The 15,420-nt window shown below is 38.7% G+C and overlaps 1 protein-coding gene across 1 annotated transcript; it reads right to left on the bottom strand.

Moving 5' to 3' along the window:
• Positions 1–279: 279 nt before the first annotated feature.
• LOC103327129 (TMV resistance protein N-like) lies at positions 280–4,320 on the bottom strand. Its single transcript, XM_089049388.1, is given in 7 exon segments — positions 280–1,107; positions 1,206–1,853; positions 1,856–2,026; positions 2,152–2,430; positions 2,542–2,589; positions 2,591–3,656; positions 3,806–4,320. Coding segments are annotated over 7 exon segments (3,393 nt in total). The 3' UTR covers positions 280–441.
• Between the last annotated feature and the right edge of the window lie 11,100 nt (positions 4,321–15,420).

The raw sequence follows: 15,420 nt of genomic DNA, 5'->3' as shown, positions 1-15,420 counted from the left end.
TGTTGGGCCTTAAGTCTGTGTATTATGGTTGGGCTTTTATTTTGTTTGTTTGTGCTTTTGTTTTTTTTTCTGTTTGTTGTATTGGGCCTGTTTGTAATTTGCTAAGTTAATGGAATATCTTTTCCTTCGACCAAAAAAAAAAAAAAAAATGATGCAACCAAATTTGAAACTTTGTGAATGCCACCAATGCATTGCTTGCTTTTCATCAAATTTGAAACTAGATGAGAGACAAGTATTATTAAACAATGATAGATAGATAGTGTCCTTCCGTCAGTCAGATTGATAAGTTTCAGAGCAAATTAAACAGTAGCTCAAAAGAAAAATGAAAAGAAAAGGTGACTTAATGATGAATTCTGAGGATTGACCATCGTCGAATCGTCATTAGCTTTTCAAGTACTATTTTGAGACCTCGTTGAATGATTGCACCATGCACAAAATAATTTAGACTTTCTTCAATCTTTTGCTGACTGGTTCATCATCCACATCAGAGCTACCAATTCCTCGTTCATCATCATCATCAGAGCTCCCAATTCCTCGTTCATAGTCATCATCAGAGCTATCACTTCCACTACTGCCAATTGGACCTGCCTCGTCAACGTACATCAAACGGCTGAATTCTTCCAAATCTCTCTTGTACACCAAACGGGCCCTACATTCCTTTATAATCGAGCTTGTTTTAAGTTCTTCCAAACCTGTAATTGAAGAATAATGCGTTTCGAACGAAAACCGATGACTGGTTGAGGCATCCGTGAGGCTTGGATGATTGCGAGGCAAATAAAAAACCCAAAGGTGTTCTGACAAAATCATCTCAGTAAGAAAGAATTGAGGGTCATTCAAATATCTCTGAGATGATCGAACTTCAATTTTGAAATACTCATATCCAAGAAGGGATGCAGGACTATCAAAATATTCAGAATCATCAAAAACAACACATAAAGCAATCCCAACCCAGTCGCTGCTATTTGACGGGTGTGGAGGGAGAGGCAGCTCCACAGTTATTGAGTCTCCCACACTTGGATTACCAAACCACTCTAGAATTTCACATACAGGGCATACAATACAGCTCACTGGAGCAAAAGAAGTACCATTATTTTTTAAGAGCATTCCCTGTAACAAAAGAATTACCATTATTTTTTTTTTGGGTCGAAATTATATTTATTTATTTATTGGTCAAAAACTATAATATTCAACGAGAGAGTAAATACCTCAATGGCTGCTGTCCTTATCATTTCAAATATTGCATTAATCCAGTCTTCCTCTTCAACCAATTTGAAGCAATTAAGACAAGTAAACCTAAAATCATACAAATTGGGTCCTGGCCTTGATGGATCCGGCAACCTTTTTAAGGATATACAATCGTCTACATCTACCATTTCTATATTTGGAGGAAGATCTGGCAATCGCTCAAGCCTTTCGCACCCTATCAATCCAAGAAAATCAAGCTTGGAAAGGAATCTAATGCTTGAGGGAAGGCTAACGAAATCGTTTCCACAAAGCATCAAGGTTTGTAAAGAAGACAAGCAGCCAATATCATCAAGGATGGCTCCTTCATCAATATTACAACTACTCAAGTCTAAAGTTTCCAAAGACGTGAAACATTTTAGAGAAGATAACAGCATTTTGTTAATTTTGGTGCAGTTTCTCAAATCCAGCTCTTTAAGGCCGACAAGGCGTCCAATTGATGGAGGTATCTGCTCAATAGCAATCCCATATAAACAAAGATGGGACAAATTATTCAGCTGTTCCACAAATCTTCGAATGTTTTTCACTGTTGAGCAGCCAAAGAGACTAAACCATTCAAGAGAATCCATTTCCACCACACTTGGGAGACTCTTAATACTTCCACATCCCTCAAGTATATCAAATATTTTAGCTTTTTGAGAACTGCAAAAGACCAGTGAACCTCAACTAAATTCTTACAATATCGTAGCCGCAAAATCTCAAGATTTGGAACGCCTGTGAAATCTGGGGTACTTGTCAATTGATCAGAGTAACTAAGGTCCATACATTTCAAGTTTGGCAAGACCTGTACAATACAAAAAAATTGTAAAATAATAATTTAAAATTTACTTAGTTGAACAAGTTACAATTATATCCAAATTGTGTATACATAAAAGAATTCTAAAACGCCATATTTCAATAATCTCTCACCTTTGCTCCATCCCAAAGCTGTAAAAGTTTGCTACGACGCATCTCTAGTTCAACAAGGAAACGTGGTTCAAAACTTGATGGGAGTGATTTAGAAGGGTACCAATTCCACCTGATAGTTCTTAAGGAATTTGGAAGATCTTTGGGGGCTGAAGAAACGATCACATTATCAAAGTGAAGAAGCCTTAATCTGTGCATCTTAAGGAAGGCTTCAGTACAATTCCAATTCACCTCTTCTAATTTCGGCAAACGCAAGCCAATGGCTTCAATTGCTCCGGTTCCCTAATAATTAAAAAAAAATGAAAAGGTAATTGCACATTCAAGTCTAATATCTTTTTAAAAGAAATGGCATATATTTTCTTCCAAACATAATATTTCTATATAACTTCTTACCGTATTGTTCATGATTACATGAGAGATATCATCGCGAAGCCACAAACGAACTGCGTTGACCAGGCTCTTGGATAGACTCTTGACGAACAATTTCCCATGTCATTTCTTGTACGAGATCATGCATCTCAACCCTGTTGTCAGAAAGGTTGTTTTTTGTAGTAAAGAGAGACTTCTCAATAAGAATATCTATCACAAAGAGACTGGAAATGTCATGGATCTTGTCAAGTATTTCAATTACATGCTCTTTATGCTTCCCTTTATGGAAACATGCAACATCGAGAAAAAATTTCTTTTCTATCTCTTCTAGTCCATCATACCTTACTTTGAGTGAGTGAAAAATTGTTGGATTAGGAATTTTCTCTAGATTATTCAACGCACTTTTCCATGTACATTGATCTCTCCTATACAAAGAACTCCCCAAAGTTTTAAGAGCTAATGGAAGACCTTTGGCATATTGTAGGAAACGCTTAGATAATTCCAAGAAACCTTCCTGAGGCTGACTTTTCTTGAAGGCCTTTTCACTGAACAGCTCAAGAGCTTCATCATCATTTAATACCTTGACCTCATATGGTATCGATATACCATGTTCAACTAGTAGACGTTCATTTCTAGTTGTGATGACAATTCTACTCCCCAAAAGAAACCAATTTTTATCTCCAACCAGTGTTTCGAGTTGTTTCAATTGATCCACATCATCAAGGACGATAAGGACCTTTTTATTGCATAAACATTTTCTAGTGAAAGAGATTCCTGACCGTTCATCTGTAACTTGGATAATATTTTCCTTTAAGATTGGGGAAAGAAGTTGTTTTTGTAGATCAACTAGAGTACCATGTTTTGCAGAAACCTCTCTCACATTAGATAGAAACGAGCTCAGTTCAAAATTATGGGAAATTCTTTCAAAAACTAGGTTAGCAAGGGTTGTTTTGCCTAACCCACCCATCCCCCATATCCCTATAAAGCGAACGTCATTTGCCTCGAGGTCTAATTGTAAACGTAGTTTCTCAAGGGCAAAATCAATTCCGACTAACTTCTCTTGAGAATCTAACAACCTATATGGAGTAACTTTGGTCCACACACGTTTGACAACGACTTTGATAAGCTCTCTTTCAGACCTACAAGGAAGAAAAACTAACTATCAGGAGGGTACACATTACATATAATTAACAAGGTGTTGAATCAAAGGAAGAACTAAAACTTAGCATCCAAGTAAAGCTCTCTAAATTTGTTAAGAAATGGGCACGTTTCATGCATGCATACTTACTGATAATTCTTTGAATCCAACCCAGAGAGATTGGCAACTTCTTTTAAAGCATCTCTCCACCGCTTCACCTTGTCTACATCTTCACTGAACTTTTCTTCATGCTTCGTGAACGCTTCCGTAAAACTCCCCCTTTGATTTCGCACATCGGAAGGATCAACCTCAAAAAATATTGGTATAATTCTCTTGCTGTCTTTCATGCATTCAAGAATCTTTGAAAGTTCATCCAAGCACCAGGTGGAAGAAGCGTAATTTGGGGAGAAAATAATGATGGCAAGATGTGATTGTCCGATTGCGGTCAACAGCTCCAGAGAAATACTTGCTCCTATTTCAAGGTCTCGGTCGTCCTTGAAAGTTTTTATTGCTTGCCAGTACTGCAGTTCGTGGTATAAATGAGATATAAAACCCCTGCGAGTGTCCTCTCCCCTGAAACTCAAAAACACATCATGCTTCCAATGTGGGGGAGCCGATTCATCTGAAGTACGAGATGTAGAGGCTCTCTGGGTGCTGAAGGCCATTGGAAAAGAAAATAAGTCCCTAGAAATCTGGTTCTGCAAACTCTCAGAAAATACTAAATACGAAAGTTGTAGGAATAGATGAAAAACAGTGGGGAAATAAAGGAAGAGGGGGAGAGAGAGAGAGACAAAGAGAGATGGAAACTATGTCGCATGGTGGTGTGTTAACCAAAGAAAACTGCACACGGTTTCAATTGGAATCTAATTGCATATGCAATAATGAATTGAGCCGGAGATAAGTTAGATGTCTACTAAAATAATCTTGCACAGCCAAATTTCGCAATGATCACCAATGATCACCACAGCACAAGCCATAAAATAATAAAACCAATGAACCTCTCAAGAAGAGAACAAGGAGACAGGCAAGAAACTAAGAATTGAGGAAATCCCCAAGAAAGAGCTGAACACGTCCAATTACCAAAGAGTAATCAACTTCCAAGCAAGCTCCCAACTCTTTGTTTAGAAGAATATTCCCACCTAACTGGCCATCCTGCAGGTTCATCAAGATGAGGACCTCTTCCAATGTTAATGAGAACCACCCTTTGGACCCAAAGCATCGATGACTTCAAAATCGACAATGTCAAGGCCTTAACATTCCTCTAAAAACTCACCAAAGCATCCCTTGAAGTTGATGTTCCACAAAAGGATAGATATTTGTGATGTTTCATAAAAACAAGCAGCTCTCTCATAGCACTTTCACTTAATTCAAGCTCTCTAAACACACCACCTCCCCTGGCAGCTTGACAAGTTTGACTTGAGGATCTTTGCATGAATATTTGACCCGAGAGACTTTTGTGACTGTACATACCCTCTACAGCGAGGCCAACCAGACCTTCAATTGATGAAGGAATTTTCTCAACAGCAGTACCTTTTAAAATGAGCTTGAACAAATTTTGCATATGTCCCTCAAATTCTGGAAGCTTTTCCACTTTTGAGCAGCCACAGAGTGCGACAATAGTGAGATTTCTCAATAACATATCTATCAATGCGACTAGAAATGTCGTTGTTCTTGTCTAGTATTTCAATTACATCCTCTTTATGCTTCCCTTTATGGAAACATGCAACATGGAGAAAAAATGTCTTCTCCATCTCTTTTAGTCCGTAATAACTTACTTTGAGTGCATCAAAAATTTCTGGATCATGAATTTTCTTTAGATTATACAACACACTATTCCATGTATCTTGATAACTCCTATAACTCCCCAAATTTTTAAGAGCTAAAGGAATGCCTTTCGCATAATGATGTAGAACAAATGACTGAATGGATTGAAGAAGAATTGGAGCGAAGAAGGGAAAAAGGACGCAGCATGAATTTATAGATTTGGCGTCTGAGCTCTGATTGGGTCGCATAATACCATCTGAAAAAGGGAACGACGCCATGAGTCCAACTCACTGTTTTACTGTGGCATAAGGTGGATTTTGGGCGTTTGGGCTTCCAAAAGTGCATTTAAAGATTGTATTTAATTTACAGACTTTCCATTTATTTTATGTTAAGCTTTCAATAACTCCCTAGAGCAGTCCAATGGGTGAGAACGATGTATTTAATCAGCTGTCATGCTTGGTTCAACTAAACTCATCTTTTATCAAATAATACAAATAGTGAGAATTTTCTCTCTAATTTTTTGGTGGATCTCAGGTTTATGTTCTTTTTTATAGGTTACACTTGTAACCTATTTGCTTGTGTTGCGTCACATAATGTAGGAAACACTTACACAATTCCTAGAAACGTTCTCCAAGCTAACTTTACCTGAAGGTGTTTTGATTAAAGAGCTCAAGAGCTTCATCATCATTTAATGCCTTGACCTCATATGGTATCGTTACACCATGTTCACCTAGTAGACGTTCATTTCTAGTTATGATGACAATTCTACTCCCCAAACCAAACCAATTTTTCTCTCCAACCAGCGTTTCAAGTTGTTTTAATTGATCCACATCATCAAGGACGATAAGAACCTTTTTATTGCATACACATTTTTTTTGTAAAAGAGATTCCTTACCATTCATCCGTAATTTGGATAATATTTTCCTTTTAATATTGGGGAAAGAAGTTGTCTTTGTAGATCAACTAGAGTACCAAGTTTTGCAGAAACCTCTCTCATCACATTAGATAGAAACGACCTAAGTTCATAGTAATAGTAAAATGACGTTTTTGCCCCGCTTAAATGGTTGGTCAGTGTCTTCCTTCTGTAGGATTATGAACAGTGGCTTGCCCTTTTACCCTTGAGCTATGTTCCCACACCCCTCCCTTCATCCCAGCCATCTCTTTCTCTCTCCTCGACTCTTTTCCTCTCTCTGCGCCGATGCCACTGTCATCATCAAAAGCACCGACTCGCCCCACCCTCTCCAAGCAGGCGGTTCGATGCCTCACTCATTGGATCTCCCGATCGCACCTCCTTTGAGATTCAAAGACAGTCGTCCGACGATGACATGATCAATCGTCTGGGATGGCGATCTCTTTGAGGATCTCAAAAAATATAAAATTATTAAGGTGCAAGATCGCTTTAGGCACCACGCGCTGCCGGCGCGTGTGGCGGAGTGTGAATAGTAGAGTGGGGACCACAGTCAGTCCTAGAAGAATCCCTTGGTCCTCACGAGTGCGTAGGATTTCACGGATCTTAATTCGGATAACGTATGAACCCCGAACGAATCTCGCATATTGGGTGATTTCTGGTTCAGCAGGTTTGAACCGTTGGATCATAGTCATACTCGGTATGTTAATCCGTAATTCCGGATTACATGATAGTTGATGATCGTAAACGGAGTCGGATACTCCGAAATGTCGGCCTTAGAACTAGGTTTACAAGATGTGTCCGCACCGGCAGAGCAAGTAATCGCCATTCTGAGTTGCGGCCGGATTGAGCAGATTCCAAGGCACGCGATTTATAGATCGAGGAGGAAAGAACTATGTGTGACTTGATCCCTCGAGAAAGGGTACGTAGGCGACCTACGATTATCATGTGCAGCCACGAGTCGAGTCCCTCAATTGTGCTTTTGTTTTCGTGGCATTTTGGTCATTTACGACCCACACCACCAAGTGTCGATTTACAGATTCAACCCGGATTCCAAAATGGAATTTGGATCGGTCGTCTCAATAAAGGCTTGTCGTTGCCCTTCTGCTGTTGTGGAACAGAGATAACAAATATGTACAGAAGTTGTGGTATACATTGTTCTCTCCCCCTCTCTTTATTTTAGTTTTTTTTTTCTTTAATAGAATTTCGTCAAATATTTTGGTTCTGGATTTTTTGTGTTGAAGAAATTTACAATAAAGGTGTTTTATGACGTTATGTTGTGATATTGTAATGTTGCTGTTCTAGTCTATTCTTTCTCTTTTCTTTCTTTTGTATGTGTTTCTGGTGGCTCGCTTGGCCACTCTTGGTTCTCTGTAGCCTTTTGGTTCTGCGCAATAAATTTTGGTCTCTTTAAAAAAAAAAAAAAAAAAAGGTGTTCTATGACGTTCTGTGTGTAAATATCTTTTGTAGAACAACAAAGAATGTTGACTGACTTTGAAGGTACTACAAGAAAAAACGAAGTAGGGTTCTGCATTTAGTCTAGCAAAGAGGTTTGTCAATCGTTTTCTCATCCTCAATTTATTTTTTCAATAAGTTGATTACATCTCATCCTTAAATTCACTGTTTTATTTATTTATTTATGTTAAATTTAATGAGAAAATTTCTGTTACAGAATTCTAAATTATGCATTTTGTTTCCATGTAAGGGTACTGGGATGCTTGGGGGTTCTTTTATTCTCTTTTCCATTGCATATTACAACCTAGATAGGTATGCTTCCAGAAGGTTGGTTTTATTCTTGAAGAATACCCGTTTGGTTTTAGACGTAGTTTATTTAGTTAAATATATGGCTATTGGTTAAATGGATTAGCCAAATATTGCATATGTATTTGCACACAAATTCCTAGCATTGTTGTAAACAGGCAATTTAAGTGGAGGATTGTTGTATAAAATTTGGTAAACAAAAATCTAGAAATTAGCTTCACAGTTTCTTAGGTTCCATTTAATTTGTTATTTGTTTTTATGTGATATATTTCTCTAAGGTGTGTCAAATGGTAAAGCTGGAACTAAACCATCCATTACATGACATAATGCAATAGACTTATTCCAAAACAAATGTCTTTTTTTTTTTTTTTTCTGGGGGATAAGGAAAGGAAAATTACAACACAATGCCACGAGGGCAACTAACAGCTAAGGAATCCCAAGTGGGAGCTCTTGCTACAGAAGAAGGCAGCTGCTACGAAATTTGCTTCATGGAAAATATGGTTGAAGGTAATGAATAAGTCTGTTGTTTTGATTGAGTGTTTTAGTATTCTTCATATTAAGCTTTTTAGTTGTCTTATTTATATATATGCTAAAACTGGATAATTCCTCAAATTTATTTCTTACTCCTCAAATTTAGGAATATTATGTGAAGAGTAATTCCTTGGTTCTTCTGTACTCGATTTTCTGTTTATTTCACTTTTATTTACGTTTTCTTAAAAGTATTTCTTACTCCTTAAAATTAGGAATATTATATCACCCTAAATTTGAGGAGTAAGAAATAAATTTAAGAAAACGTAAATAAAAGTGAAATAAACAGAAGATTGAGTAAAGAAAAACCACTAGAATTGAGTGTTGAGAACACTCAGAAGAAACTATAGCACACAACCTTGAATGAAAAGTTCTTATTCTCATTGATAACAAACTGCAGGCTTATAAAGCCTTTTACAAAGAGATAAAATCAAAATAACAGCCCACGTTTGCAACACCCTAAAACATGGTAACAAACTAATAGGAATTTGTTAAAGGCTTAATTATGTACATGCCTCCTGTGCTTTCAAACTTTTTCCAGATTACCACTTGTGTTTGCAAACGGCTCAAAGTACCCCCCCAACCTTTTAAAAACCGTCTCACTTTACCCCTTCCGTCAGTTTTTTTGACGTTCCATTACGAAAGTTACTATTCATCCCCCAAAATTCCAACAGCAGCCCTCCCTTTGTTACTGTTCATTCGACAAGTTTTGGACTGCCATCTCCTCCTCTGGCCACCCCAAGCGCGACATGGGTATCAAACGAACCAGCATGTTGTCCTATACTAGCCTCACATCTCAGCCGCTGCCAACCGCCGTCTGGATCGCCAGAAAAAGCAAGAAATTGGTCGTTTTTACCAAAATCTTCATCGCTCGTTCGGGCGATTCCGAGCACCATTTGCTTCGATCCAGGTATGGTTTTTCAACCTCTCGAGCTGTTTTTGCTGCTAGTTGTGTTGGTTATGAGAAATTTCTGAGTTTTGGACGGTAAATAAGTGATGAACAGTAACAAAGGGGAGGGTCATTGCTCGAATTGGGGAGGGATGAGCAGAACTCAGAACGGAACATTAAAAAACGATGTAATAGGGGTAAGTTGAGACTGTTTTTAAATGTTGAGGGTATTTTGAGACGTTTGAAAACACAGGTGGTAACCTGAGAAAAGTTTGAAAGCACATGGGGCATGTACATAATTAAGCCTTTGTTAAAAACACAAACAAATAGTCCCTAAAGGATAGGACTTATTAACAGACTGATTAACTAAAAGATCTGAATAATAAACTGTTAACTCTAACAGTCTTATCATTCCCTCCCTTAAACTGTATGCAGAATGCATTCAGTTTATATTAGGAACTTCACACACGCCCAGCAAACTACGAAGCTTCAAAAACACCTCCAACCTGAGTGGCTTCGTCATAATGTGAACTACCTGGTCTTGAGTATTACAGTGACTCAAATCAATCACACCATCTTTTACCAGGTCACGAAGAAAATGAAACCTGATGTCAATGTGCTTGCTTATGCCGTGAAGAACGGGATTCTTGGAGAGTTTTATAGTTGAACTGTTATCACACAGAATTATAGTGCATTTCTCCTATACATAACCAAGCTTCTCTAAAACTCTTCTCAACCAATCACACTGACAAGCGCATGAGGTAGCAACGATGTACTCTGCTTCAGTGGTTGATATGCTAACCACATGCTATTTTTTGGATGACCATGACACTGCTCCAGAACTAAACATGAATACACTCCCCGAAGTACTCTTGCGATCATCTACATCTCTAGCAAAATCACTATCTGAATAGGCTGTGAGTTGCTTACATGCTCATTTCTTGTAGAAAATCCCCAGACCAGTTGTTCCCTTCAAATATCTAAGCAATTTTTCACTGCCAACTAGTGTTGCTCTGTAGGACACGACATGAACCTGCTGATAAGACTCACACCATACATCAAATTAGGTCTGGTTGTAGTTAAGTACATAAGACTGCCAACCACCTATTTAAACACATTTGCATCAACCTTAGCTCCCTTCTCGTCCTTTGACAATTTGCAACCTAGAACTATGGGGTTCTTCACCAAGTTGCTGTTGTTCATGCCAAATCTTTCTAAAACTTCATGAGAATACTTTCTTTGACTCACATAAATCCCATCAGAATTTTGTAGTACTTCAACCCCCAGAAAATATCTCATCTTTCCAGGTCAGACATGTCAAATTCTAACATCATCGACTTCTTAAACTCTTCACACATGCTCATGTCATTCCCAGTAAAGATTAAATCATCAACATAAAGATTGACAATTAAGAGCTTACCTCCTTCCTTCGACTTTGTGAATAGTGTGTGTTCACAATAACATTTTTTGAAGCCTTCTTTAGCAAAATAGGCCTCAATTTTGCTGTACCAAGCTCGTGGAGCTTGTTTGAGGCCATACAACGCCTTATTCAGCTTATAAACCTTGTGTTCCTCGCCCTTCTTCTCATATCCCTGAGGCTATTGGACAAACACTTCATCACTAAGCTCACCATGCAGAAATGCGCTCTTCACATCAAGCTGAAAAATACTTCAACCTTGTTGAGCTGCTAGGGCAATTACCAAACGTATGGTATCTAGTCTTGCAACTGGAGCATAAACTTCTGTGTAATCAATCCCATATTGTTGTGCATATCCCTTTGCCACAAGTCTAGCCTTACACTTGTCTATCTCACCACTTTCATTGAGTTTTGTTTTAAAAACCCATTTAACTCCAATGGTCTTTACTCCTGCAGGTAAGATAGTCAAATCCCTTTTTTTATTACGTTCAATAGCTCAATCTCTGTATTCATGGCGTCTCTCCATTTCTTGCTCTTCACGGCTTCCTCGAAAGTAGTGGGATCAGCTTTTGTGAGAATCATCATGGCACTCATGTCTTCTTCTTCTAACAAGCCCTCTCTGGTTTCATAATCTTGCATCCAAAATGGAACTCGTCTTGCCCTCCCTTCAACTGGACCCGAGGAATTCCTATCATGTGACTCACTGGAAGGTGAGCTGGTGCTGGAAGGTGAGCTGGTGCCACTTGAACCACTTGAACCAACTCCATTTGTGCCATTTGAGCCAACTTCTTCATTCTCACTAACTTCTGTTCCAAGTTCCCCTTCATTCTCAGCTTCATCGTCTTCTTCTTCACTATCACCCCACTCTAACATATCCAAAGCCATTTCTTCCCTGCTCATGTCCCAATTCCAGCCCTTGTTCTCCTAAAAAATAACGTCCCTAACAATTATCTTCTTAGAGACCGGATCAAACAATCTATAAGCTTTCGAATCATCGCTAACTCCCAATAAAACATACTGAATGCTTTTGTCATCCAACTTGATTCTTTTATGGTCTGGTATGTGTACATGAGCCAAGCACCCAAAAACTCTGAAATACTCTCATAGGCTTCATACCACTCCATGCTTCCTCGAGTTCTATTTTGCACAATAAAGTAGGGTACTGTTGAGGACATGCACACACCATCTCACAGCTTCTGGCCAAAAAGCCTTTGGAACCTGCTTCTCAATAAGCATACAACGCACCAAATTCATCACAGTCCTATTCTTTCTCTTAGCAACTCCGTTTTGCTGAGGAGTATAGCTATGGTTAATTGCCTAGTTATGCCATTTGCCTTACAAAATTCCCCAAACTCATTTGAGGTGAACTCACCACCTCTGTCAGTCGTCAAACATTTAAGGTAGGCACCTGATTCCTTTTCAACACAAGCCTCATAACTTTTAAACATGGTAAAAGCCTCTGATTTTTCATGCAAAAAATAAATCCAAGTTTTACAACAAAAGTCATCGATAAAACTCAAGAAATACCTCTTATTACTGTTTGATACAGGCTTTATAGGGCCACATATATCGGCATGTACCAGCTCCAGCTTCTGTGACGCCCTCCATAGACTTCTTTTTGGAATGGATTCGCTGTGTTGCTTTCCAACCAAACACGCTGTGCATAACTTTGCAGGAGTTATAAGAGAAGGCAAACCACTGACCATCTGTTTGTATTGAAGGGTTCTCAACCTTTTGAAGCTTAAGTGTTCGAATCTGCAATGCCATAAATAACTCTCATCTTCTATCACAACTTGAAAACAAGTAGTAGCTTTAGGCATCATCGCTGCGAGCACAACAAACATCCTGTTTGCGCTCATCTCGGACTGAATGATTAGACCCTTACTAGGATGAAACACTTTGCACTCCCCATGTTGAATCAGAATTGCCACACCTTTTTCTTGAAGTTGCCCCATACTTAACAGGTTATTTTTCAACTCAGGGATGTAATAGACCTCAGAAATTACTTGAGTGATTCCATTCACTTGCATTCGAACGTTTCCTTTTCCCATAACTGCCATCCTTGAGTTGTTGCCTAGTTTTGTTTGCCTGAATTGAACATCCAAATCTGAGAACCATTCTTTATTCCCACTCATATGATTACTACATCCTGAATTGAGGAACCAGATCTCTTCTCTCCTAGCATGGTTAAGCTCTACATAGGAAATTAATAGCAGCTCTTCTCCTTCATCTAGTTCTGCATAGTTGGTTCTTTTCTCCCAACTGGGACACTCGTACTGAAAGTGTCCTAATTTGTGACACTTAAAGCACTCGATAGTGTCCTTGTTGAACGGTTGTCTGCCACGACCTCTTCCTCTTCCTCTAAATGTCCCTTGACCTCTTCCTCTGCTAGTGTTGTCTTCATGAGTGACCTTGAGAGCCTGCTCCTCTCCTCGATGGCCATTCATTCTTTGTTCATGGACCAGCAAACTACTCTGCAGCTCGTCAATGGTCAGTGTGTTCAAATCATTGGACTCTTCAATGGAGCAAACCACATAATCAAATTTTGAAGTCACGGACCTCAAAACTTTCTCATTGATGATGGTTTGGCTCACTGTCTCACCATGAGACTTCATTTTGTTGGCTATAGTGAGAGTACGAGCAAAGAAATTATCAACAGTCTCTCCCTCCTTCATGTGGAGAGTCTTAAAGTCCCTCCGAAGTGCTTGCAACTGTGCCCTCTTCACCTTGGTAGAGCCTTGGTATTTCTGTTTCATGGAGTCCCAAATACTCTTTGATGTGTCTCTGTCGAGTATAGTCTCCATGATATTCCGATCTATAGCTTGAAAAAGGTAATTTTTACCTTTAAGTCCTTCAGCTTCTGCCCCTCGACCAATTTGCGTTGTGCTTCTGCCTGTTATGTTTCCACCCCCGTAGAGACAGATTGTGTCACCACCACCGAAATCCCGTTCTCTACGAGATCCCAATATTCCTTGGAACGGAGAAAGTTCTCCATCAACATTGCCCAATGATCGTAATGTCCGTCAAATTTGGGAATGGCAAACTGCACAAAACCACTGCTATTGCTCTCCACCATTCTGCTTGACTCCCTTACTCTGAAAGAAAACTGCGGTTTCTTTCCACACACACTCACAATCAGGCCCCCTGTGATGGAGCTCTGATACCAATTGTTGAGAACACTCAGAAGAAACTATGGCACACAACCTTGAATGAAAAGTTCTTTTTCTCATTGATAACAAACTGCAGGCTTATAAAGCCTTATACAAAGATATAAAATCAAAATAACAGCCCACATTTGCAACACCCTAAAACGTGGTAACAGACTAACAGGAATTTGTTAAAAACACAAACAACTAGTCCCTAAAGGATAGGACTTAGTAACAGACTGATTAACTAAAAGATCTTAATAATAAACTGTTAACTCTAACAGTCTTATCATTGAGATCATCGGCATTCAATTGCATTTGCTCTTCCAAGGAGACCTTCGCAGCCTCCTGATCCTCCAGATCGGGGACGGCGTCGTCGTTCTCATCCATGTCGTTCTCCTTGGGGTCGTTCTCATTACCCCCAAAACTAGCACGCCTCTTCTTCTCGAAAGCTATTTCTTCTTATCTTCTTTCATTCGCCTGTTCTGCGAGCCTTCGACTCTTCCTTTCTGCCTTCCTCTTTCTCTTGTGGGAGGTCTCATGTTGGGGGCCGGATAAAGCTGGAGCTCCAACCCATTTGAACTTTTTTTCCCATGGTAACAAAGAGAGCGTTGAGGAAAGAAACAGCGTGTTGCAGAAGCTCTGCTTTCGCTTTTGCTTTTATAATTAATGCAATACATTTCAAGTTGGCTGGACAAGATAATATTTTATTTTATTTGTATATTATTCACGAATTTTTTTATTATTATTGATATACGAATATTCATGTAAGTCTATTATATTAATATAGATAAAGTTTAATATGGCAATATGCAATCACCACATGTAAGTTTGGGCGCAGATTGGTTTTGAACGGTAGAGTGCTATTTCGTTAACTAAAGTGTTGGGTAGAACAATTTTTCTTCTGTTAATCGTGCCAAAGGTTTTGATACAATCGGATTGATTAACCGTAAATTTGATTCGGTACAACGGTAGTAACGTTTAACAAACCATCTAGTATTGACATGGAAAAAAAAAAAACAAAAAAACAAAAAACCCACCTAGTAAATAGTAGCCCATTTGTTTTAAAGGTTAGTTGCAAGTAATATGGAGATATGAACAAGTGTAGGCTCTAGAGAGATCTACAGAAGCTGTATATAATAGGAAATACTGTACTCATTTCAATACGGTGGAAACAGAGGAAATATACTTACAATGATTACAATTCTCTCTGCCTCTTATTCTTTCATCCTTTCCTCCTAGATTTTTCACACATATTCTTTTGTCATTATTAATTATTTACCCCTTTTTTTCTTTTGGTCAGGAGAGTCAGAACTATATTAACATTTTCCACACATTATTTCACCACAGCAA

This window comes from Prunus mume, linkage group LG3 (genome assembly GCF_029339155.1).
Source record: "Prunus mume cultivar Tortuosa linkage group LG3, ASM2933915v1, whole genome shotgun sequence".
Classification (NCBI taxonomy): Eukaryota; Viridiplantae; Streptophyta; class Magnoliopsida; order Rosales; family Rosaceae; genus Prunus; species Prunus mume.
The sequence above is the reverse complement of the archived record's forward strand: the minus strand, read 5'-3'. Positions and strand labels throughout refer to the sequence as shown.